The sequence below is a fragment of the Polypterus senegalus genome, chromosome 16 (genome assembly GCF_016835505.1).
Source record: "Polypterus senegalus isolate Bchr_013 chromosome 16, ASM1683550v1, whole genome shotgun sequence".
NCBI classification, from domain to species: domain Eukaryota; kingdom Metazoa; phylum Chordata; class Cladistia; order Polypteriformes; family Polypteridae; genus Polypterus; species Polypterus senegalus.
The window spans coordinates 49,222,834-49,246,428 of NC_053169.1; the positions used below are offsets into that span (position 1 = coordinate 49,222,834).

The 23,595-nt window shown below is 37.9% G+C and overlaps 1 protein-coding gene across 1 annotated transcript in view; it reads right to left on the minus strand.

Moving 5' to 3' along the window:
* Positions 1–23,595, minus strand: part of LOC120516401 — a 51,162-nt gene that overhangs the window by 10,746 nt on the left and 16,821 nt on the right. Inside the window, exon 4 of the mRNA XM_039738048.1 lies at positions 8,284–8,401. Within this exon, the coding sequence (XP_039593982.1) occupies positions 8,284–8,401 (118 nt within the window). The remainder of the gene's footprint in view (positions 1–8,283; positions 8,402–23,595) is intronic.

Consider the following 23,595-nt stretch of genomic DNA (forward strand, 5'->3'; position numbering starts at 1 on the left):
AGCACAGAAGGTGGCAGCACATTTAAAATGCAGGACATAAAAGCCAGACATTTTTCTTTCTTGTTAATTTTCTTGCTTTATTGTCATTCTGGTTTGTGTTTAGACCAAATTGTGTGTGTTTATATATACTATTTATTTATTTACATATTTACTAATTTAACACATAGCTATTTATGTGTTTATTTATTTAAAAAGATTATTTAAAAAGACAAATTTCCTCCAGGGGACACAGAAACTATCTATCTATCTATCTATCTATCTATCTATCTAGCCTTATCTATCTATCTATATATCTATCTATCTATCTATCTATCTATAACAAAATTAACTTGATATAAATGACAATAAACTAAAACTAAATGAAAATATGCTTGAAGCCTGACTGACTATAGGTATATCATAAGTCAGATAGGCAGAATGTTACCAGTTAGGTTTGAATGTATGAAAGCAGAAAGGTCACAGCATACAGGGACATGAAATCTGTAAACAAAAGCCACACCACCTTGCATTGACCAGTGTAACACAAGTCAGGGCTAATGCATTTGTAAAGAAAAGATCCCAGTTGTGGATTGTAATGTTTTAATGGACATGTTTATTATGGATATTTTAAACCTCCACGGATTTGCATCAGTTTATGGATTATTTATATATTTAATTGAAGAACTGCACTTTAGTTTGAACACTGTTTTTTTCTGTATTGATTTTAATAGAAGCACTTGTCACCTTTACACTTTCCCCTTGCTGCATGTCTGTGTCTTTATTAGCCTGGCTCATCTCAGTCTATGACTACCAGCGGTTTCAGGAAAGGCTCCAAGAAGCAACCATGAAGTATCAGGCCAACGCATACCACCACAGGCACACTTCCTTTCTGTACCTGCTGCCACCCAATTGCCATACCCAGGCTGTGCAGAGCCATCTGCCTACTTCTGCAATACCTACTCATGAACCCATTGACAAGGGCAGAGTAATTTATAACATGACATCTTTTTCAAATTTATTTTCAACTTTGTTAGGTTTTTTAGATGGGAAAAACGGTCAATTAGGGCGTCCCAAATGGCCAGGATAACCCGCATTTCACACCTTGAAAATAACGTGACTTTAGATAATGGCATAGAAATTCTAAACAATTTCAAAGATTATAGTGATTTCCCAAAATAAAATAAATATCTCTGACCAAAACAGCATGCATTTATTACACACAATTTATTATGTTTTTTTCAAATGACCCCATCTTATAGGTGAGATTTTTGATCTGACCCAGGGGCATGCCACACGGCAGTTACTTCACATCTCTTCCGCTCGTGTTGTGAAGGGGGTGGCTGAACGCACGTTTTGGAGATGCGGATGGATCACCTGCTTGCTTACTGCCGTGCTGCAAGTTCTGCTTCTTGTGCTGTGCGTCAACCATTTCAAAACCTGTACAGCAGCTGTTCTCGCTTCGCTCGCTCATTGGAATGTATAAGCTCTTGTGGCAATCCTTCACGTATTTTTCTGGTTACCACTTCCACTGAAATTGAAATTGGGATACAGACTGTGGTCTGGATTAAACTAGTCAAGGTTGTAGCCAACAGATAAAGAAACAAATAAAACAAGGCCCACAATGAGAGACAGGGAATGTAGTAAGAAATGGAGTGAGATGGTCAATAAATGGAAGTTCTCATGGCCAGAGCCAAATCATATGACAAAAATTGTAGTCAAAACAAATAAATTCAAAAGCAGAAAGTCTTTTTAACAAATAATAATAACACATTCTTGAACAGCAAGGAAGTGTATGACACTAACCTTTATCTCTTCAACTCCCTGAGGTCCCATACTGCACACTTTCAGTTAACCTTATCCCTAACATTTTAGCAACAGTAGACTCAAAATGGCACCGTGGGAGATTTTTTTAATCCTTTAATTGCCAAATGAAATTTCTTGTACTTGGAATTTGTAATTTTTCACATACCCGAGCTTACACTCCAGAGAGATTTTTGGGGGTCAGAATGCAGGGTCAACTATTTGTGTAGCACCCCTGGAGCAATTGCATGTTAAGGGCCTTACTCAAGGGCCCAAAAGAATAGCATCCCTTCTGTCACTGCCAGGATTCAAACCGGCAACTTCTGAGTTACCAGCCCAGATCCTTTAGCCACAGAGCCACTACTCTGCCTGAGGTATCCCTAAAAATGCAAAAAAAAAACCTTAAAAACATAATCATTGGAATTATCTGCCTTTAAAATCCTTAAACAAAAACTTCACTAATTTTTAAGGACAAAGCAAAAAATGTCAAACCCAGTATTAGATCATGGCACATCTCAGTTACGTTTTCAACTCTGTAAGATACCTTTGACCAGCAAGTTATATTTTTGTTATTTGTAGGTGTGCGTTTGCCAAAAATCACTGCTGCTATTTGAGTCTTTTCTGTGCATCACATAGAATCATGACTTCAGGCTTAAAATGATCTTCAAGGAATAACAAAAGCATCTTTTGCTGTTCCACAGACAGCATCAGGTTCTACTTGTAAACGTGTCACCATTTGCTGCCTATTCATCATCTACTTGAAACTTTGCAGGCTTCCTTGCCAAACCTACAAATACAAAGTCCACAAAATCATGCTGAACTGTCTCCCATTTTAAACTTAGGCCTCCATTCATCTTCACATACTACTTTGTCTCAAGAACATTCTAGTTTTATTATTCATGGCCCTTTTTGTGTCAATGTGAGTGTTCTTTTCCATGTTATACAGTATATGTTACCCAGGACGTCGGGCTGAGTTATGAAGAAAGAGTAAAAGAGCTGAGTCTTTCCAGTTTAAGTAAAAGGAGATTAAGAGGAGACGCAAATGAAGTGTCTTAAATTGTGAAAGGCATTAGCATTATGGAACAATATTGCTACTTTAAAATGAGTTCAAGAGAACATGGGGACATAGACGGAAACTTGTTAAGGGTAAATTTCACACAAACGTTAAGAAGTTTTTCTTACACAGAGAACCAAAGACACGTGGAATAAGTGACCAGTGAGGTAGTGAAGTAGACAGTAGGATTTTAGGTACTTTCAAAGCACCACTTGATATTATTTTGGAGGATTTAAGACTTATAGGTTTGGAGATCTTTGAATGGCCTGTTCTTATCAAGAATGTTCTCATGTTTCTAACTAATACAGCACAGGTTAGTACTTGTTGTCATTGATAAAGTCACAGGGCTCGTTCTACTGAGTGACATAAACCTGATGTTGAACAGCGCTACTAAAATATGTTGTGAGTGCCACAGAGGACCCCCGTGACCCTGTAGTTAGGATATGGTGGGTTGGATAATGGATGGATGGTGCCACAGAGGACAGACAAGCATCCTGGATGGATGGTGGCACAACTTTGGGATAAAATAGAAGGTGCCAGGGGATTGGCAAGCAGGGGCAGGTGCAGTTCCGTCCTTCATACGTTAAGTGGCAGTGGTCCTCTGGAGGTGGAGTCCAGAAGTTCAACCCTGCCGGAGTCCATGGTTACCACAAGTAGGGGCATTGTAAGGGGAAGACTACCCTGGTTCTCAAACAATCCTGTTGTACTCCCCACAAGTCATGCCGGGTCATAAGAAGCTGTTCTTGGTCCAGAATAAAAGCCAGATGCCTTAACTAGGAGTCAGGAGACAGCAGGCAACACTCAACTGGAGGGGGAAGGAGAGAAGAAATTTTTTGGTTTGTATGGTTTTTGGGCTGCTACTTGTTGGATTAAAAAAGTCCATTATCTGAGCCTGTGATTGTGTTAGGTATTGTTGGGTCTGTTGTTTTGGTGCTCAGTGGTGCACCTTACTGATTACACTGTTCTACATCAGATTTCTAGATTTGCATATACAAGGGTCAGAACAGGTCAAACAGCAGGCAGATGAGAAGATTTGTGACTAGCATGCCCAACGGCACCACAATCTCACTGACATTACTACATGCAAATCCTGTGTTAAAGAACCCACGTGTATCAAGTACATTGCCCAGCTCTGCAGTGTAAGTAACAATTACGAAAAAGTGTGTTTGTCAAGCAGCAGACTTTCAGGAAGAAAAGTACACATGATGGCGAATAATGTTCATTAAAGTAATGGTCACACACGGCACAAAAAAGTGTTCATCTGTGAAAACTATTGTATTAATGCCATAGGAAACAAATACTATGCCACACAATGAGCGACAGGCCCTTGCCATCCTCACTTGATTCGGTTGCAACACATAATTTGATGAGTCTGAGGGACCAACTGCGGCTTGCACCTCACAGTAAATTGCTTCACAGACTGAAGCATACTGGGGTGAGATTTTGCCGTTGACGGGAGTTTTCCAGCTTGCATGTACAATCGGTGGACACACACATCAACTTGAAAGTGAAATTATCCGAACCAGCTAGCGATCACTACAATCTATCTCAACATGTGAACATTTGGGATGAATGAAATTGACCTTTCAAAGGGCACTCCTAAATCCGTTAGTCATTAATGTGTGTGATGAAGTGGAATGTGTCCCAATAAGTGGACCCCTCTGTACTTCCTGTGCAGTGGGCACCATATAATGTGCCAGTTGGTATACAATACACAGCAAAAAAGCAAGTTGATCAACATGGCAGGCAGTGTGCTGTCATGGTTAAGGCATTGGACTTCAAGCCCTGAGGTTGTGGGTTCAAATCCCAGTACTGACACTGCCTGACCATAAGCAAGTCACTTGACCTGCCTGTGCTTTAATTGGAAAACCAAAAGCAATGTAACCAATTATATCATATATGTTGTAAGTTGCCTTAGATAAAGGCATCAGCCAAATAAGTAAATATAAAGGACAATTTGCAGCAGTACTAGAAACAACCAGCTGAATAAGCAAAATTGTGAGTGGAAAAAAGGGAAACTAAGGCCCCGCTCACACAGATATCTGAACGGAGAGTTTTTCCGCCGTCTGTAGCGTCAGGTGAGCGTGAATTGAATGCAGAGCATTTTTCGGCTTATTTCAGCGAATCAGACCATCCACACAGGCTTTCATCACTTTGGTTCAGTTGGATGCGTGTTTGGATGGCATCAAAAAAATGTCACATGCAGCATTTCCTTGGTGTCAATTCCTGCCAAAATACAGATAAGCATGAAGAAAAAGTCTTTATTGCATTTACATGTCTTTCATTTAATGTTCAGGAGCACCAGATCTCCAGGGCTCCAAGACAATTAGGGAACTAAGAACACTGGCAGTCCATAGCTGTTCTGTTGGGTTTGGCATGACAAGAGGCTGGAGACATTCCCTTAACACATGACATGTTTCATGCACAATTTTCTGAATGGTGGGCTTTCCCAGTAGGTACTGAATATGTAAGAAAGAAAAGGATTCCCCAGTTGCCCAAAAATCTTAGGAAAAAAATATGGACATGAGCGTCAGTAGGGTTTGCGACCCTAGGAACTAAGTCACCCAAACTATTCTGTAACATGTTAGTAATTACCACTCTGATGCTGATTTTTCTGATCATATAATAGTTCATTATGATAGCAGTGGGCGAGAACAATTCAGAACTAACTGCAGAATTACAGCATTTAAGGGTTCCTCTAGAGTGCCTCTTTCTCATGCACAATTTACTCAAAAACTAATCAGAACATTGTCATCTCATAACAGGCTTAAGTTTCGAATTTGGTATTTTTCCATACAGCCATTTTAGCTTTAGATTGTCCTCAAGAAACTGTGACATACAGACACACACACACACACACACACATCATCAAGATTCAGATATATTTTTAATATCAGGGGACCCTAAAACATTGAGATCTGTCAAAAGCCAGAGACTGAAATTTTTGAGGAATCTACAGCGTTTGCTCCCCCCCCATAGATGATAGGTTATGGTGGGCGAGGTCGCAAAGCAAAAATAATAGAAATAGGGAATATATATATTTCCAATTGAGGATTGCCAAGGATCCACTGAGACCAGTCGCCATTCAGAGAGAGAATGTGGAAGTGGTATAGAGTTACAAGTACCTGGGGGTTCACATGAACAACAAACTGGACTGGTCTGACAACTGGACAAGAAGGGCCAGAAAAAACTGGACTTGATAAGGAGACTCAAATTTTTTGATGTATGCAGGAAGGTGTTGGAAATGTTCTACCAGTTCATAGTAGCCAGCTCAAAAGATGCACAAGGCGAACCCTAGGCACACTTAAATCTGTTGTGGAAAAGAGGATGGTGGAAAAATGGATGCCATCATGAAATGTGCCCTCCATCCCATTCCAGGAGGTGCTCTCTTGCAGCCTTTTCAACTGCAGGCACATTCCACCACAGTGTGCTAAGAAGTGCCTCTGGGGGTCTTTTCTGCCCACTTCTATGGAGCAATTCAATGCCTCCTCCCAATGTACTCTTTAAATTCATTTTGAAATATCTGCATAATATACATGTGTTTATTTTTATTTTCTTTATTAATTTACTTTATTTACTTATTGATTGATTGATTGACTGTGTTATCTTTCCTGTAAGTCTGTATCCTTCTTTTTTACATTTCTGCTCCAGTATGCATCTGAATTTCCCCATAGGATTAATAAAGTTTATCTAACCCTAATCTAATCTAATCTAATCTAATCTAATCTAATCTAATCTAATCTAATCTAATCTAATCTAATCTAATCTAATCTAATTAAAGGAGTACTCCACCCAAATATGAAGTGTTACTTACTCCATGTAGTTTGTAGTGATGGCTGAGAAACATTTTTAACCTCATGTTTTCATGAAGAATGAGGATAAAAAAACAACATCAAGAAATACCAAAATGTCCATGAAAAAAATGTCACATTTTGTGCCACATAATCCATGGGTCAAATCGTCCAGTCATATACTCGCAAAGTCCCAAACACATGTATTTTAATAAAATATTGTTGCGCTTTTGTGAAATGAAACAGATCATACTCAGTCATACCCAAGCATTTGAATTGAAAAGCTGCCCCCTTCTCCCTCATTCAATGATCTGGGGTCTGGCCCAGTATCAATTTATGCGTTGTGTTTCATGTGATATCAACGGTGGAAAGTTTTCAGACGTACATAATTAAAATAATAATAACAATATTTTTTTACACACATACTGTATAGTGCTTTCAATGTACTTAAAGTGCTTTACAGAGTGAGTGGGGAGCCACTTCAACCACCGCCAAAGTGCAGCATCCACCTGGAGGATGCGACCGCAGCCAGTTTGCATCACTATGCTTACCACACTTTAGCTGTTAGGTGGTGAAGGGGTGAGAAAGACTAAAAAGATTAAAAGTTAAAGAAAAATCTGTGAAAATATTATCAGGGAGAGAATATGATTCGTACTTGTGCGTGTCTAAGAAGCTTCAACAACCACAAGGTCCATTCACCGTGTCTGCCACTAAATAAGTCCAAGGTACTCCAGTTGTGAATATGACTGTAAATAAATGATAGGAGGCGGGGTCTGTTATTCAAATGCTTGTTTGCATCTGAGCACTTTAACGTTTTTGTTCACAAGAGCATTATCTGGAAGTGACACGTTTAACAGTATTTCACTAAAATTGTTTGTGTTTAGGACGTTCTGAGCTTATGACTTGGTAGTGTTTTGATAATGTTGTCTAATGTTGCCAGATGCCTAGTAAATCAGAATTTTTTTTTCATCTCTTTGCAGTATGAAAAAATGTAATTCAATATTTTCTTAACTAGGGTGGCACGGTGGCGCAGTTGCTGCCTCGCAGTTAGGAATCCCGGGTTTGATTCCCGGGTCCTCCTTGCGTGGAGTTTGCGTGTCTGTGTGGGTTTCCTCCCACAGTCTAAAGACATGCAGGTTAGGTGCATTGCTGATTCTAAATTATCCCTAGTGTGTGGCTGTGTGTGTGTGCGCACCCTGTGGTGGTTTGGCACCCTGCCCGGTGTTTCTTTCCTGCTTTGTGCCATGTATTGGCTGGGTTTGGCTCCAGCAGACCCCCGTGACCCTGTAGTTAGGATATAGTGGGTTGGATAATGGATGGATTGATTTTTTTAACTATTACTACAAACTACATGGGGCAAGTAATGTATAAAAAATATATCATTTTTGTCTGGAGTATTCCTTTAAAGATTCATAGACACCTGTTTTCTTGCTTCCCTTGGTGTAGGTCACTTTGGATAACTACATTAATAACCAACTCTATAAGGTTTAGAATGGAGGTTAGATTCACATGAATTAAATTTAATTGTGTCCCTTCAGTTCCCACCATTGACATGGATGATCTGAGGACTGTTTTTCAAATTGTGCCCAGAAACTCTGGTTTTGGTGATCAGGTAAACAAATGACAATGCATACAAATCACTGCTGTACATTGTCCTACCTGAATTCCCTCTTCCATGGTGTCACACTTGAAGATCCTGAACAAGATTCCACCTTCTCTTTGGTTGTGTTCATCAAGGCTTCCATGAATGTATCAATGTCATGTGGACCAACACCTCCTAATCAAACACAACATGAGAGCATCACTTGAAAAGCTGTTTTAAATTCACACCAAAATATTATTTTTACAACTTGAAGTCACTTTATAAGAGAGATTTGTAAATGTCTGTTCATTTGATTTATTTTGTACATTAGCAATCATTCAGAATTGATTTTTTTTCAAGTGCTGAATCCTGGCTCTCTGATTTTGTGAACATAATAAGCTATTTGAAGTTAACTTTAAAATAAATACGTAATCCCACAGTTTACCAAGTCAGTGATGACAACTAGGAAAGAGCAGGATGCACACATGGATTCAACAGAACAACATAATCAGAGATTATATGCATTTATACTCTCATACATAAATATACAAATTTAACAGACAGAGTGAAGGCAGTCAATGGCCAATTTTTCAATGACCGTGAAGGATACTTGCATGCATGGTCCAGTGAAATCTGAGTAACTGAGTAATACACTGAATATTTCCATATATTTAATGAAATCCTGTTGTTCACAGCCAAATCACACTCCCCAAAATGTAAAGGCAGGCAATAATTTGTTCTCAGGCTGCAGGGGATGCAGATCCTTCTGTTGCAGTGACAGCTGTTCTGTAATACACAGCCTGATCTGAGTCCATCATGGACTATACTCACATGCAGCCATAAGTATTAACAAGTGTAGATGCCATAATGGATTTACAGACATTTTGTCTGGGATGAGGAACAACACCTTGTCTGGCTAGGAGTCCATAATGTATAGACTGCTTCAGTGGAGGTGCAACCCAGCTGAGATGGCACTAGGTTCCTATTCGTGTTGGGGCAGTTGTATTATTAATGGACTGGGGAAAACTAGCCCTTGGGGAAAGTTAATCCATCAAGGCAAAAAATGGCAGTGCAACTAAAATATGGTCCCATTTGGGACTCCTCCAGGGATTCATAGGACATGTAGTTTAGAAGGGCAACCCAGTTGGAATCCCTAGGTGCCACCAGAGGGCACTGTCTCCCTCCTACACATCCTGGAAGTGCTTCCACCATACTTTATTGTGACATCGGAAGTACTTCAAGGTCCAACATAATAGGAGCCATCTGACCTGACTCAGTGTGAAGATGAAAGACGACAGAAAGACGATTGACTTACTGGTTCATACAGCATGGATTGACCTAAAAGCCTGTCAAGGTGTAGTAATATGAAATAAAATGACTTTTGTTTGAACTTGAAATTGTGTCTGTGGAAGTTGTGTGTGGTATTTTGGGCTCCCTGGTGCCCCTTAAACTTTACACAAGATAAACTTAGAAAGCTGCAAGAGAGGCTGGATAAAGCTGTGCATTGGGTCAAAAGAAAAACCTCCTGGCTTTTTAAATTTGTTTAAATTTGTTGTTTAAGTAGATATGAAAGATAAAGCCATCTTGTAGATTCGTAAGCAGCCTTCTACATTGCTGTCATTCTGGGACAAAACTGGGATTTTGATGTGTTATTCAACTTAAAGTTTTTATTTATTGCTTATATTCATTTTGTCACCATGCAGATAAAGTTATTTATACTGCGTTATCGTTTGCAGTCAGTTTGGTAGTTTCTTTCCAAAGCAGTTTTTGACTTTGACTTCACATCTCTTTTGTTTTCGTTGGTTGCTAATTTCTCATACCTTTGCATATACAACCCTGGTCTGTCTAGACTACTTATCCTGATTTGTTCATTGAAATCTTTGTTTTATTCTAATAAAATAGTTACTTGTTTCATCTATTTTTGGGGGGAGATCCAATCTAGCACAGTACCCATTATGTTCATATATGGCCTGCTGTATTGACTTCTAGACAGCTGAAGCAAGAAAAACAAGTTGCACGCTCAGCCACTTAGTCTTCATAAGAAGATGTTGAAGCCCATCAGTGAGCAAGAAAATGAGTCTTGAAAGATTTTTCGTTAGAAAAGATGATGGGCCTACTCAAGCTTGCACTTTTCAGTTTGTGAGAACTTGCTACTTGCTAGTCAGCAGAGGAATGCAATAATTTTGAGAACCAGAAAAGTAAAAATAATAAAGCCTAAAGAATTTGTTGTTGTAGTTGTAACCAAATCACGGATGAGGAGAAGAATGGCTAATAAGGTTAATGACATCAGACATGGCAGCACCACGAACCTTGAAATTTTCAAACCCAGTAATGTTCTGCAAGAACTAAAACTAGGATTCACACATAAGGATATCTTCAGGGAAGCTGGTAAGAAGACAATTTACAACAGGCATCTTTTGCATGTCCTGCAGTGGGTTGGCACCCTGCTCAGGATTGGTTTCTGCCTTGTGCCCTGTGTTGGCTGGGATTGGCTCCAGCAAACCCCCGTGACCCTGTATTCGGATTCAGCGGGTTAGAAAATGGGTGGATGGATCTTTTGCATGTCTAATTTTATGTTTTATTTAATATATATTCTGTTTGTAAATGTCATGACCAAATTCTCTACAGTCACCTCATGAAATCTGTGCATCACATGACTACACAACCTCATTTTTGATTTTCATATACTTTATTATTCCTTGAGTTTATATTGTCTTGTCACATTATCTTTGGGGGTCAGAACACAGGGTCAGACATTGTCCAGCATCCCTGAGGCAGTTTTTAGGTTAAAGGCCTTGCTCAATGGCCCAATGGAGTAGGATCCCCTCATGGCAGCAACGACATTTGAACCAGCAACCTTCCAGACACCAGAACAGATCCTTAGCCTTAGAGCCACCAGTTGACTCATGAGCTGTGATGTCAAAATGCTTTCACAATTCAAAATTGGCACTAATCTATGTATATAATAATATATATATATATATAATAATATATATATATATATATATATATATATATATATATATATATATATATATATATATATATATATATATATATATATTTATATAATATATATAAATATATAATATATCCACCTACTCAAAGCATCATGATGCTCCAACATTGATGGACTGAAAGCCAGAAGTCTACGTGACCATCATCATCAAGTCCTTGCATGAGATCCCTAAATCCAAAGAGGACTGTTTCATTTATGTTAGGTAGATTGCCCAGAGGGGACTGGGTGGTCTCATGGTCTGGAATCCCTACAGATTTTATTTTTTCTCCAGCCGTCTGGAGTTTTTTTGTTTTTTCTGTCCCCCCTGGCCATCTGTGATCTTTGTTTTTTTATTTAAAAATAAATTTGCACTGGGTGTGACGAGGATGGATAGGATTAGAAATGAGTACATTGAAGAGTCAGCTCAAGTTGGACAGTTGGGAGACAAAGGCGAGATTGCATTGGTTTGGACATGTGCAGAGGAGAGATGCTGAGGATATTGGAAAAAGGATGCTAAGGATAGAGCTGCCAGGGAAGAGAAAAAGAGGAAGGCCTAAGCGAAGGTTTATGGATGTGGTGAGTGAGGACATGAAGGTGATGGGTGTAACAGAATGAGATGCAGAGGACAGAAAGATATGGAAGAAGATGATCTGCAGTGGCAACACCTTACGAGAGCAGCCGAAAGAAGAAGTCTTAGAGAAATAGGCACCATCCTCATATCTGCACCTTAATCTTATAGCATTGATGTTATCCAAGGTGTTCCAAGGAATCATGAAGCTTTCAAGGTAGTAATAGAATTGTATGATGTAGGCCAAGTAACCTCAGGAACCCCCAGGGGCTTTGGGCTCAAGAGGTGTCTGGACTGTTATGCCAATCAGGGAAAAACTCAAAACATTCTAAAAGCCTGCATCACGGATGCACACCACTCATCAAATTTGCCAGGCCCATCTCCAAAGGTTTCGCACTATCACAAATTAGCTGACCAGGAGACACATGTTTACTTCCAAAACAAGATACAAAGTATTTTTTTCAGCAAGACTGAGAGGCAAACTTAAAAAAGTTCCCACCTTTTTTTAAAAAAAAAGCAACACAGCTAACTAAGATAACAAGACCATGAAGGACTGACAAATGGAAAGAAGACCCCAAGCCAACAAGTAGCATCAGTTGGTCTCCAAGTGACAGCTGACTGTTAGAGACAACACTTCAAGGACTACACTGAACTCAGTGATGTAGAGACATCAAAGAAAACGGGACGAAGTTCTGGCCTGCTGGCTCTGTAGCCAAAGAGAGACCCTCCTGACCCAGGAATAAAACACATCAGGGGTTTTAACAGGCTACAGTTGTGGTGAGTCTAAAGCAGGGCTGCCAAAGCCATGGCCATTAAGCTGAAATAGGCCCACTGGGGCCTTTCCTTTGGTCTTAAAGGCATCTTCTATAAATAACATATGTTGTAGGTTTTTTGTCTTACCACAAACAAGATATTTTCTCTGCAATGTTGTAATTGTTCATGAAGTGTAAGCATTCGGGATTTGCTTCTTTGAGTATTTGTAAAGTTGCAGAAGTCATACAACAGGAAATGGAGCATGATAGAAAGAATCAGTGCCCGTTTAAAGAAAATTGACAAAGAAAACAGACTTCTACATATGTGAAAGAAAAGATGGTGTGTTTGTCTTCAAAGAGCAGAACATTCTAAGGCACTTTGATACAAAACATGCTTACTGTATTTCAGAGCAATTGCAAGAACCCCTTAAACAGAAAAGCCAATGATCTAAAAGTTAGGTGAGCAGACAGTCCATATGTCAGCCCCAATGTTGGTGTCCTGATTTATTCTTAAAATGTTTACTTGTTCCATATGTCAGCCTTGACTGATCTTTCATTGTGGTAACTTAGTGGAAATGATGCATGCAAATAGAAGGTGAAGTACATAGATAAAAACTGGCAGATGTCACCTGTGAGTAACCACTCAGTGCATCAACCCTGTCCATTTCACGTCCAGTGCAACCCCTGAGCTAAACTCGGGCCCTAAATGGAACCTTCTTACTACTACTACTACTACTACTACACTACTACTACTACTACTACTTCTAATAATAATAATAATAAAGAATGTTCCAGGGTATCAGTGTACTCTTTGTTACTTGATATAGATAACAAGACCGTTTTTGACACGTGAAACAACAACAATAAAAACAACAATTTTAATACCATTACTACTACTACTACTACTAATAATAATAATAATAATAATAATAATAAAAACTACTACTAGTAATAAATACTAATACTATGACTACTACTACTACTAATAATAATAATAATAATAACTACTACTACCACTGCTACTACAAATTAATAATAATAAATGCTGCAGCTACTACTACTAATACTAGTAATAAATATTACTACTACCACTACTACTACTACTACTACAACACTACTACTATTACTAACAATAATAATAATAATAATTGTCCGGGGTATCAGTGTACTGTTACTCTTTGTTACTTGATATAGATAACAGCATTTTTTGTGACATGTGATACAACAACAACAACAAAAGCAATTTTACTACTACTAATACTGATGATAATAAAAATAATAAAAATAATAATAATAATAAATACAACTACTATTATGACTACGACTACTACTACAAATAAATAATAATAAATACTACAACTACTACTAATAATAATAAATAAAAACTACTACTAGGACTATGACTACAAATTACTAATAATAAATACTGAAGCTACTACTACTACTAATAATAAACACTAATACTACTATTTCTATCTTCTAATAATAATACAATTAAAATAGTACTTCTACTACTAATAATAATAAAATAAAAACTACTTCTGAATGTGCCTAATAAACTTGTATAAGGCAGTAAATACAGGGTGAAAGTGAAGCTGAATATTTAGATATTTTAAAAAATGAACATGTAAATATTTCCCCTAAATTTATACATTTATCAAAACTTAATTTTGTCTTTCCAATAACAGCAGATAGCAATAAGACATTAACTAAGTCAGTCATTTTAGCAACCAATAAAATGAACACATTTTCCAAAATTCAGCCAATCACTAACTAGTAAGTAAGTGTGTCTTAGTAAGCCTGTGTGTGTCGGTGAAATTTACAAATGTGTCCTCTCAGAGCACTTCATATGGCGACTAACATTAGCAGCCTGTAAGTGCATGTGAAGCTCCTCAGCTCTATATGGTGGTAATACATAACCCACAATCAGGTGTCAGCTAGGTACTGTAACGTCAGACAATACCTGTTAAACACTTGATATCAAAACTATTAGACATAATGGTCTTGTTATTCTTTTGTTACTCCAGTAAACTGCTAGAATAGTGGAACTTGATATAAAGTTAGCTAGCTTACTGGAAGTCAAACAAATTTCAATTTCTAAGCATACCTGCAAATGCAGCACAAGCTTTTTCTTCATTCTTTTGTTTTTGTTTTCTTTTCTGTGCACTTGACTGGTGTTAACTTGAAGTCATCTCTCTGCTTATTAATGGAAAATGACCACAACAGGTGATTGTAACTGACAATAATTTGGCGATTCATGAAACAGCAATAACGCCATTACGCGGAACACACCTCTCTCCCATTGGCCCTTCGATTGTGAACCCCATGTGCAGTGCATGATGATGGAGTGGCTCTGTTCTCATCCTCATATTGGAATGCCAGGGATACCTTTATAAAAGGGACTACACTCCTATGATCAGATGAGCCAGAGCTGGGAGGAGAAGGATGAGCAACACTCAGCTGGAGGAGGGAAGTGTGGTGGAGAGAGAAGAGGTGATTGTCGGAGAGATGACTTGTGCTTTGGTGATCTGGTGAGGTATTTGTATAATTAACACCCCTTTTATTTGAACCCTGACTGTTTTGTGTATTTATGTTTTGGGTTTCTTTCACAATAAATTTAGTTTGGAACAGGTTTCTGCCAAAGGTACAGATGGGCAAAATCCTGCTGACTACGTCAGTTGTGAAAGCTAGGGGGCAACAGTGAGCCCCAAACCCCTGTATATTTGGCTGGGGCTTCCCGCCTGGGTAAGGAATCATCTTTTCTGAATGGGATGTCTGCCAACCCATTTGGGGAGTCTTGTCCAGGTCTGACATCCTTCCCCCTCTCAGCCAGGATGCCTTTCTGTCCACTCGTGGCTTCCCATCTGGGTAAGGTATCTTTCCATCTCTTTCTCAGGATGCCTGTGCATCCCATGTACCACGTACAAAATATTATTGAAATCTCCAGGAAAGAGCTTTTTAACTGTTATAATTTACACTTTTTTCTTTGATCTTTTGGATTTTCTTTTTGGCTTTCATTTTTTGTATGTTGGTACTTCAGAATTTTTTATTGGTCCTTTCTTGTTTGGCCATTTTAGGAGATTTCTTTCCCATCAACTGATTAACATCTCCACTGCTCCAAAAAAATCTAGCAACTATTATCATTTTTATATTCTTAGCCAACTGATATTTACTATAGGAGATGTCAAATGAAGGCATAATATTTATTCATATGCCAGTTACATACATCAGTACAATTAATAAATACATATCCTCCCTATTTTCTGTTTGAGTAGAATTTTATCAGAGTGGTGCATATGATGTTAGTTATCTCAATATTCAAAAGCTTTCAATCAGGTATTGTATTTTAAATTGATTATGCAGGAGAAGCTAGCAAGAAACAATTTGAGAAGTAACCTGGAGAAAAAGGAAAAGTCAAAACCAAAAAAATAGCTGAAAACAAGAAGTCAGACGCATTGTTATCAAGGCCATATCATGAAACAAAAATTAAAGTAAAAAATCAGAGCAAAGTCCAAAACCAGAAAAGCAAAGAGTTTATAGGGCGTAAAAGCACAAAAAGAGATGGTTCTAAATCCACAGACTCAGACAGGAATTGAATCTTTTGATGAACTTTCAAATCTGTTGCGCTGTTAACAAAGGTCACAAACTTTAAGAACGCACCCTAAACAATGTGAGATGTTTTCCTAGCGACGGGAGCACAACATCCTGGTACTCACTGGTCTCTTATATTTACATTATTTAGAGGACCAAACCCATAGATGAGTGAAATTACATGTTTTTCAACTAAAATAAAGCTGAAATTATGAATTGCTTAACACTCTGCAAATAACAAGACAGTTCCTTCAAAGTCCTACTGTTTAAACTTTAGTTTCGTCTAATGGCAAAAGGGTTTCATTTTGATTCCCAAGGCAGCTGGTTCAGTCCTTGTCTCTGACTCGCTGTGTGACCCCATGGAAGTCAGTGAGACTGCTTGTGTTGTAACAGTAAAAAATAGACATAAAAATATACTATATACTAATATATATACTATTGGACTGTATTTCTGAAGTGTCTTGGATTGGTGCCAGTAGGCTACATTCCTTGCTTTCCTGCCAGGCAACCCATTACAATTTATAAATATTGACATTATATATGTACATGAGTATGTCTATATATCTTCGGGTATTATTTTAAAATGATTATATGTGTCAGTAGGTACAACAGTTATTGTGTATTGGGAATTATGCAATACATAAATAAACTGAAATGAATGGAATGAGCAGAAGCCTTGGACTGGAATGTGAATGGAATGAATTGGACTGAGGGGAGCAAAACAGCTCAGTGGTTGTAGATGTTATCTCAAGTCTCAAGCCATTTGGATACAAATGTCAGTAGGATCAATGCATCTCACCTTTGTTACTTGTACATTTTTCCTCCAGAATCATTTGTGTTAGGTTAACTTGTAGCTCTGAATTGTTTTGATATGAGTAGGGTTCGTATGTTAATGGAAAGTTGTGAAAAATTAAAAGTTTAAATCCAGTATTGAAAAGTTCTTGAAATTCTAAAAAAAATAAATAGTACTTAAAAGTCATGGAAGATATTAAAGTAAATTCCAGTACTCGCATATTATGAGGTGACTTTTCACCAACAATAACACCCACATCTCACATTAATATCACATTTAATGATCTCACGCATTAATATCACCATGTGTTTTGTTCTGTGTGCACATGTGTGAAGTGATAGAGATATGTAGTAGCCATTATGACTCAGAGCTTGCACATTGAATTATCAGAGTTGAGTTAGCATGAAGCGGTAAGTTCTGTAGTTAACAAGTCAAATCAGACTGAGTATATTAAATATGACACTGATTTATTGAGAAGTCAAAATGCATAAAAGTGTGCGTTTAATTTGAAATAATAATGTGAAAAGAATTGACGTTGGACTTGTTGCAGATGATCATTTGAAACAGCTGTTAGGTAACAGTATAATTAGTGCAATACCAGAGATGTGGCTTAAAACAGACTGTAGAAATATTTTCAGTTAAACGATAAGTAAACTTCTCAAAAACGTGCCAATCAAGTACTGTACGCACTTGTTTAGTGCATGTCAGTGTTGGACCCACAACTCAGGCTTCTAATTGAGAGAAGTGTAGAGATCACATTAAGATGTTTAAAGTCCGATTAGAGGCTAAGCCAGTGAACCCTGCCAAATGTGACAAATTGTATGACAGTTTGTTGAGTTTATTGACACCTCTGTTTCTAGCAGCACATCAGAATTCAGAGACTTTCAGTTAAGTGACAGAGTTGTTATTCTGTTTCATCAGAATATGACTATTGACACCAAATCTCAGAGATATGGTCTGTTGGTTGTGGTCTGTTGCTTCTCTCGCTCACATGGACAGACGAGCATGGAGTGTAGCATTTCTGTTAATAAGGAACTCAAAGCTGAGAGTCTACACAATGAGTCTTTGCTAGTGATGAGCAATTTGTGAATGATTCATTCTTGTTGAATGACTCTTTTCAGTGAATCACATGAATCAATTTGTAAGCATGAACAAATCAGTTCAGTGGGACTAGTGCTAAAGTGCGTGCATATCCTGAGTGATAAGAACCTCCCAACTCATAAGTCTTGACTCATTTGATTGGTGAATGAGTCAGTATATGAGAATCAGTCTAACAATTGTCATTCATTTGATTCCCGTATAAGTAATTACTAAAGAATAGGTTTAACATTTATTTTGTGAATGAGTCAGTACCTGAGAATAACTTTAATGATTCTAATTTGTTTGATAATATGAACGAGACAATAGTTAGTACCTGAGAATCAGTCTAACGATTCTCGTTCATTTGATTCATGAACGAGTCAGTAGTCAGTACCAAATTTCGCTTTTCCACTGCATAGTACGGCACAGCACGGTTCAGTACAGCTCACCTTGGTTTGGCTCAGTTCGGCTCGGTTTGCGTTTCGACTGCAGTTTAGTACCGCTTTAGAGTGGGCGGGATTATTCACGTGTCGTTATAGTTGCGCCGCCTCTACTGCCGTGACATCATCGTAAACACGCTCGGCTACCAACGAGAGGAACGTCTGTACTTCCTCAATAGACCAAGAAACAGCCATTTTTGGTTAAAACAAAATGGTGCGTCCGAACCTTCGCTGGCTGTGCTAAAAATCTAGCGGGTCTGTTGTGTCTCGTGTCGCAAGTTCAGTGATGCAGTAATGACGATTTTCTCCAGCCAATCAGTGACCAGCAGTTTACACGTCACGTTTTGGTAACGGTTCGGCGCGCTTGGCACCTCGGCTGAGGTGGTACTAAAAAAAGGACCAGGTACCAGGTACTGTTCCTAGTGGAAACCCCCCCAAAAGTGAGCTGAACTGAACCGTGTCGTGCCGTACTATGCAGTGGAAAAGCGCCATTAGAATCAGTCTAGCGATTTATGTTCATTTGATTTATGAATGAGTCAGTGACTGAAAATTAGTTTAACGATTCTCGTTCTTTTAATTTGCGAATGAGTCAGTGGCTGAAAATCAGTTTAAAGATTTTCATTCATCTGATTTGTGAACGAGTCAGTACATTGAGAATCACCCTAATGATTCTCGTTCATTTGATTTGTGATTGAATCATTATGAATTGCACATTCCTCATTCACTTGTGATTCTTTAACGTAATGTCTTATTTTAATTACGTGTCTTAAATGTATTATCATGCTTTGTACATGGAAACAGGGCAATGGCATATGAATTATCAAGTTAAATATATAATGAATTATATAGTTATATATAATTAATCATATCTTTATAGATAGTGAATGAAATTAACAAACAAAATTAATTATATATTTTTATACACACACACAGTATGTACATATCAATGAATTATTGAATTATACATGTGTGATGTGATCAGAAGGTGACTCCCCAAAACAATGATGTCAGCTAATCCTAAAGAAGAATCAAATGAATCAAAAGATTTGATTCACGTAAATGGACAGTTTGAAAGAATCAATTCAGTAAATTATATTCAAATTCCCATCACAATTTTTTGATAGAACCATGCATCCTTACTGATCATATTCACTCTGTTCATGGAATACACAAGATGAACATTAGAAAGGATCTCATAAATCTGGCCTCTCGAACAAGGCAACATTGAATAGGGTACCTTGAGAAGACATGGACCAAGCAGTGTATTTCTGAGAAAGGGAGCATGCATTGCATGAAATTGACAAATTTAAGAAAAAGAAATGACATTTAGAAATGGATGTTGCTATCTTAATCAGAAGGGTTATATGCACAATCTCATTCAGCTGCTGCACTTTTTTCGCTCGAATGCTTCAAGATATGCACAGAATTACAGTAAACGATGTAAGTTGCATTATTTAAATGCTGTGCCTCATGCCAGGAGCTAAAAATGAGAAAGGCTTAAATTATACGTTTCTTTAAAAAACAGAATTTTAATAATTAGTGATTAAACTTTATTCAGGGACAGGTGGATATGCACGTAGGCTTAATACAACAATGGTGCTGTCCAAGTTATTTCAGATGGGCTGAGTCACCAAAAGACTGAGCTGGTCTTATATCATCAATAGCAGGAGTGCCTATAAAAATGGCAACTCTGCACAGTCACACACACTTTTTCCAGCTAGTGAGGAAAAAGACAAGCAGTCCTTTTAAGGATAGAGAGCCACCTCAAAGAGCCATGTAAGGAGCAGAGAATCCAACCATTGTGGAGCTCAGTGCTGATGTTATAATACACAATAAAATGAGTCTGCTGGACATCTTTCCTTGTAAAAAAAAGTGAATGTCTCTGCCTGAGTCAGCAAAACAGTGAAAGTCTGACCGTTTCTTCATTGTAAGTTGTGGTTGAGCAGTGTAAGACAATCTCAAAAACAAACACTTTTAGGGACGCCAACTGGGTTGCCCCATTTATTCGCCTCCAGACGAACTTAAAGTTGCGAAAAAATTAAAAGAAAACATGTGACTTTGTGTTGCTTCCTAAACTGGGATTTCTCATTAATAAGGAACAGAAATAATTCTTTTAAGTGATGCTAAGATAGTATTCCATCCTGCGGTCAGCTGTGGTCTTCATAAGACACATTCTGCTGGAACTTCTTTTTTATGGCAGCTGGACCTGAAGGGGTAGGACCTAGGTTCCCTTACTAAGCGATTTCTTAGCACTGTGAGAGAAGAGGAATAAGAAAATAAGGTTTTTGTTAGTCCCTTCCTCACTTCTCAGTGGGGTATTGCGTACATGAACTGTGCCCACAGAGGAGTCCTCCACCAAATGTGCATGAGAAAGGGTTTCCTCAGCTGAAGGATCTAATCTCTGAGAGACTTATTTTAATCAAGTGGAAGGTCAACAACTGCTAGATCCAGAGCTGAAGCATAGTTGTAATCCTCAAGGATTTTATCATCATTCTCCTCACCCAGTGTGCCATCCTCCATCAGTCACTTTCTCCTCTCACAAACCCCCTGGTCTTGAAAGCAGAAGGGGGAAATTGTCAAACTCAAACAACACAGGAACCACTCCCTTCTTCAACAGTTGCTGCCCTGTCTCAGATCCTGGTTTTTGAAAATTATGTTTTTAAAAATGCCAGCTACAGACTTGAGTATGGGGACTAACTGTAAAGTTCACTCTCTGGATACCGACAATCTATTTAGATTGGGTTTCCATATTGGAGGGAAATGTATGAAAACGAAGTTCCTTGTTGTACTTACTGGAAGCTCGACATAAAGGTACACAACAATGTTCAGTTCTAGACTTATTTGTATGCTGAAACTTTAACTTCTTTTCTCATAGGTTGATATGTCCAATTTCCTAAGAAGGACCATACAAAAGGTATAATGAAACAAGTGTGCTTTTATTCAAGAATAAAACTGAATTAAAAAACAGATGTTCAAATGACATGTTGCTGTGAATGTGTACAGACCGTGAAGTCCAAATATTATTTTTAAAATGAAAACGTTTTTGTGCATGTATGTGTTTGTGTGTGATTCTCATTCAAGTAGCTATATTTGATATAATAAATGCATTTCTTTTGGGTAACAGTCTGTGTAAAATTGTCAGTTATAAAAGTCAATGTTCAATGGCAATTTATTTCTGTGTGCTGTTGTAATTACCATGATGTCACATAAGCGTGATTGTCATAAAAGTAAAAACTTACATTTAAGCAGTTATATTTGATACAGTATAATGAACACATATATTTAATTTGTGTGTACAAGACCTAACATTTCTTATTTCATCATACATCATTGGAGACATGGAGCACACATGAAATTAATGCATTTCAAATAACAGTATCTCTTTTACCTATGTAATTCCATACAACTCATTGCTAGGTAAAATCTTAAATGTAGACTTGAGCTAGTAGTGAAAATTGTGGTTGGAGGATGATAAATAGAGAGGGTTAGTGTCAGGAAGGGCATGCACAGCTGGCTGAATAGGGTTATGGGGGTGAGTGCAAGCTGAATGCACTACTTGATACATTTGTAAAACAAAAGCGGTTATCGGTGGGAGTGTTGGTGAGGTGATAAGCACATACAACTTTCCTTGTGTAAGTCAGGAAAAGTAGGGTGATCAGGGAGAAAAAATTTTTCTAGGGATTCTAGTGTTAATGATGTTAAGTAGAATATAAGGGATTTTTAGTTAATATATAATCTTTTACAGTCTATTAAAAGTATATACTTAAATTATGTTGTAACAACAAATTATTGGACATAAGGAAAATAACTGAATGTAATTAAACATTTAACTAAATGTTTTAAGCCAAGGCGTTTGCCTCATCTAAGAGGAGCCACCAAAGTAGTTACTAAGGTTAAAATGAGGTAAATGAGTAACAAACACCCCTCTATAAAGTGGGAATAAACAAATGGGATAGCCCAAAGACCCTCCTTGGAAGCTGTACCAAGTCAATGGTAAAGTCCGCAGAATTCCCCTTTGAACTAGGCAGCATCCAGGTAAATGGGAGAGCCTACAGGAGTCTGAAAATGCTGGTGGCACCAGATGATTGGATGAAATAATGGAGCTATGGATATTAAGAGTCAGATGACGTGAAGTATTAGATCAGGAAAGGTAGTAGAAAAGTAGAAAAGCAAATGAAAAGTTTAATTAATTGCTCAATTCTTTTTACCAACACATTTGTGCATATCTGTGTGAAAATAAAAAATGTGCTTCCTCATCTGGTCTCCATGAATGACTTCTTTGAAAATGGAAGTGAAGAAATCTAAGCATGTTAGGACAGCACAAAATCTAATCAGCTGATAATTTGAAATTTCATATTGTGTGCACCATATGTATAATGGCACAGTCATTGTACAGAAAACAGTATATCTGTTTAAAATATATACTAGATTTGCATAAACGGTGAGTAAATGGTGGTGAGCTTCAATATATATTCTTGAAATTAAAAAACAGCTATGTGTTTTAGCTCAAATACTATATGTGCTTATATCCAGTTCATGTAATTCTGCTGGGGATTATCCTAAATGGACTATAAAGTAGTCTTGAATTCTTGTGCTGGAGTTTGAAATATACTGAAGCGTATGGATCCCGTATAAGTGATTGTACCCTTTAATGACATGGAATCCCATTCAGTGTTGGTTCCCGCTTAGCACCTGATACTGTTCTCCTGACATCCTGAACTAGACAATGTGGCTTCAGGTGATGGATTGATAGATGAATTCATATGAACCTATGCCCAGATAGCATTTAGTACCTCATGAGTAGCACTAAATTTATCAACTACAAGACACCAGGAACAATTTCAGACATAACAAAAGATTTCAGTAACTTATGCTGAGCAGAAACTGAGCCGGGGAAAGACTAGAGAAAAAATAACAAAGACAGCAAAGTGTGCTGTAAGGATGACACTCTTAGGGCCTGGTTATCACACATCATGGTTGTCACACATTCCCAAAATTATTTTGACGCATCCTCTGAGTATGTCATCGGAAATTAACAGGATGCATGCGCAAGCTGCAGTACCAGCAAAAATTTTGGGTGGTTTTCGTGTTCAGGTTTTGGTACTAATGTCAGCATCGTTATTTGCTATTAACATCTCCATAGTGACAAACTAGCTTGTCACAACAG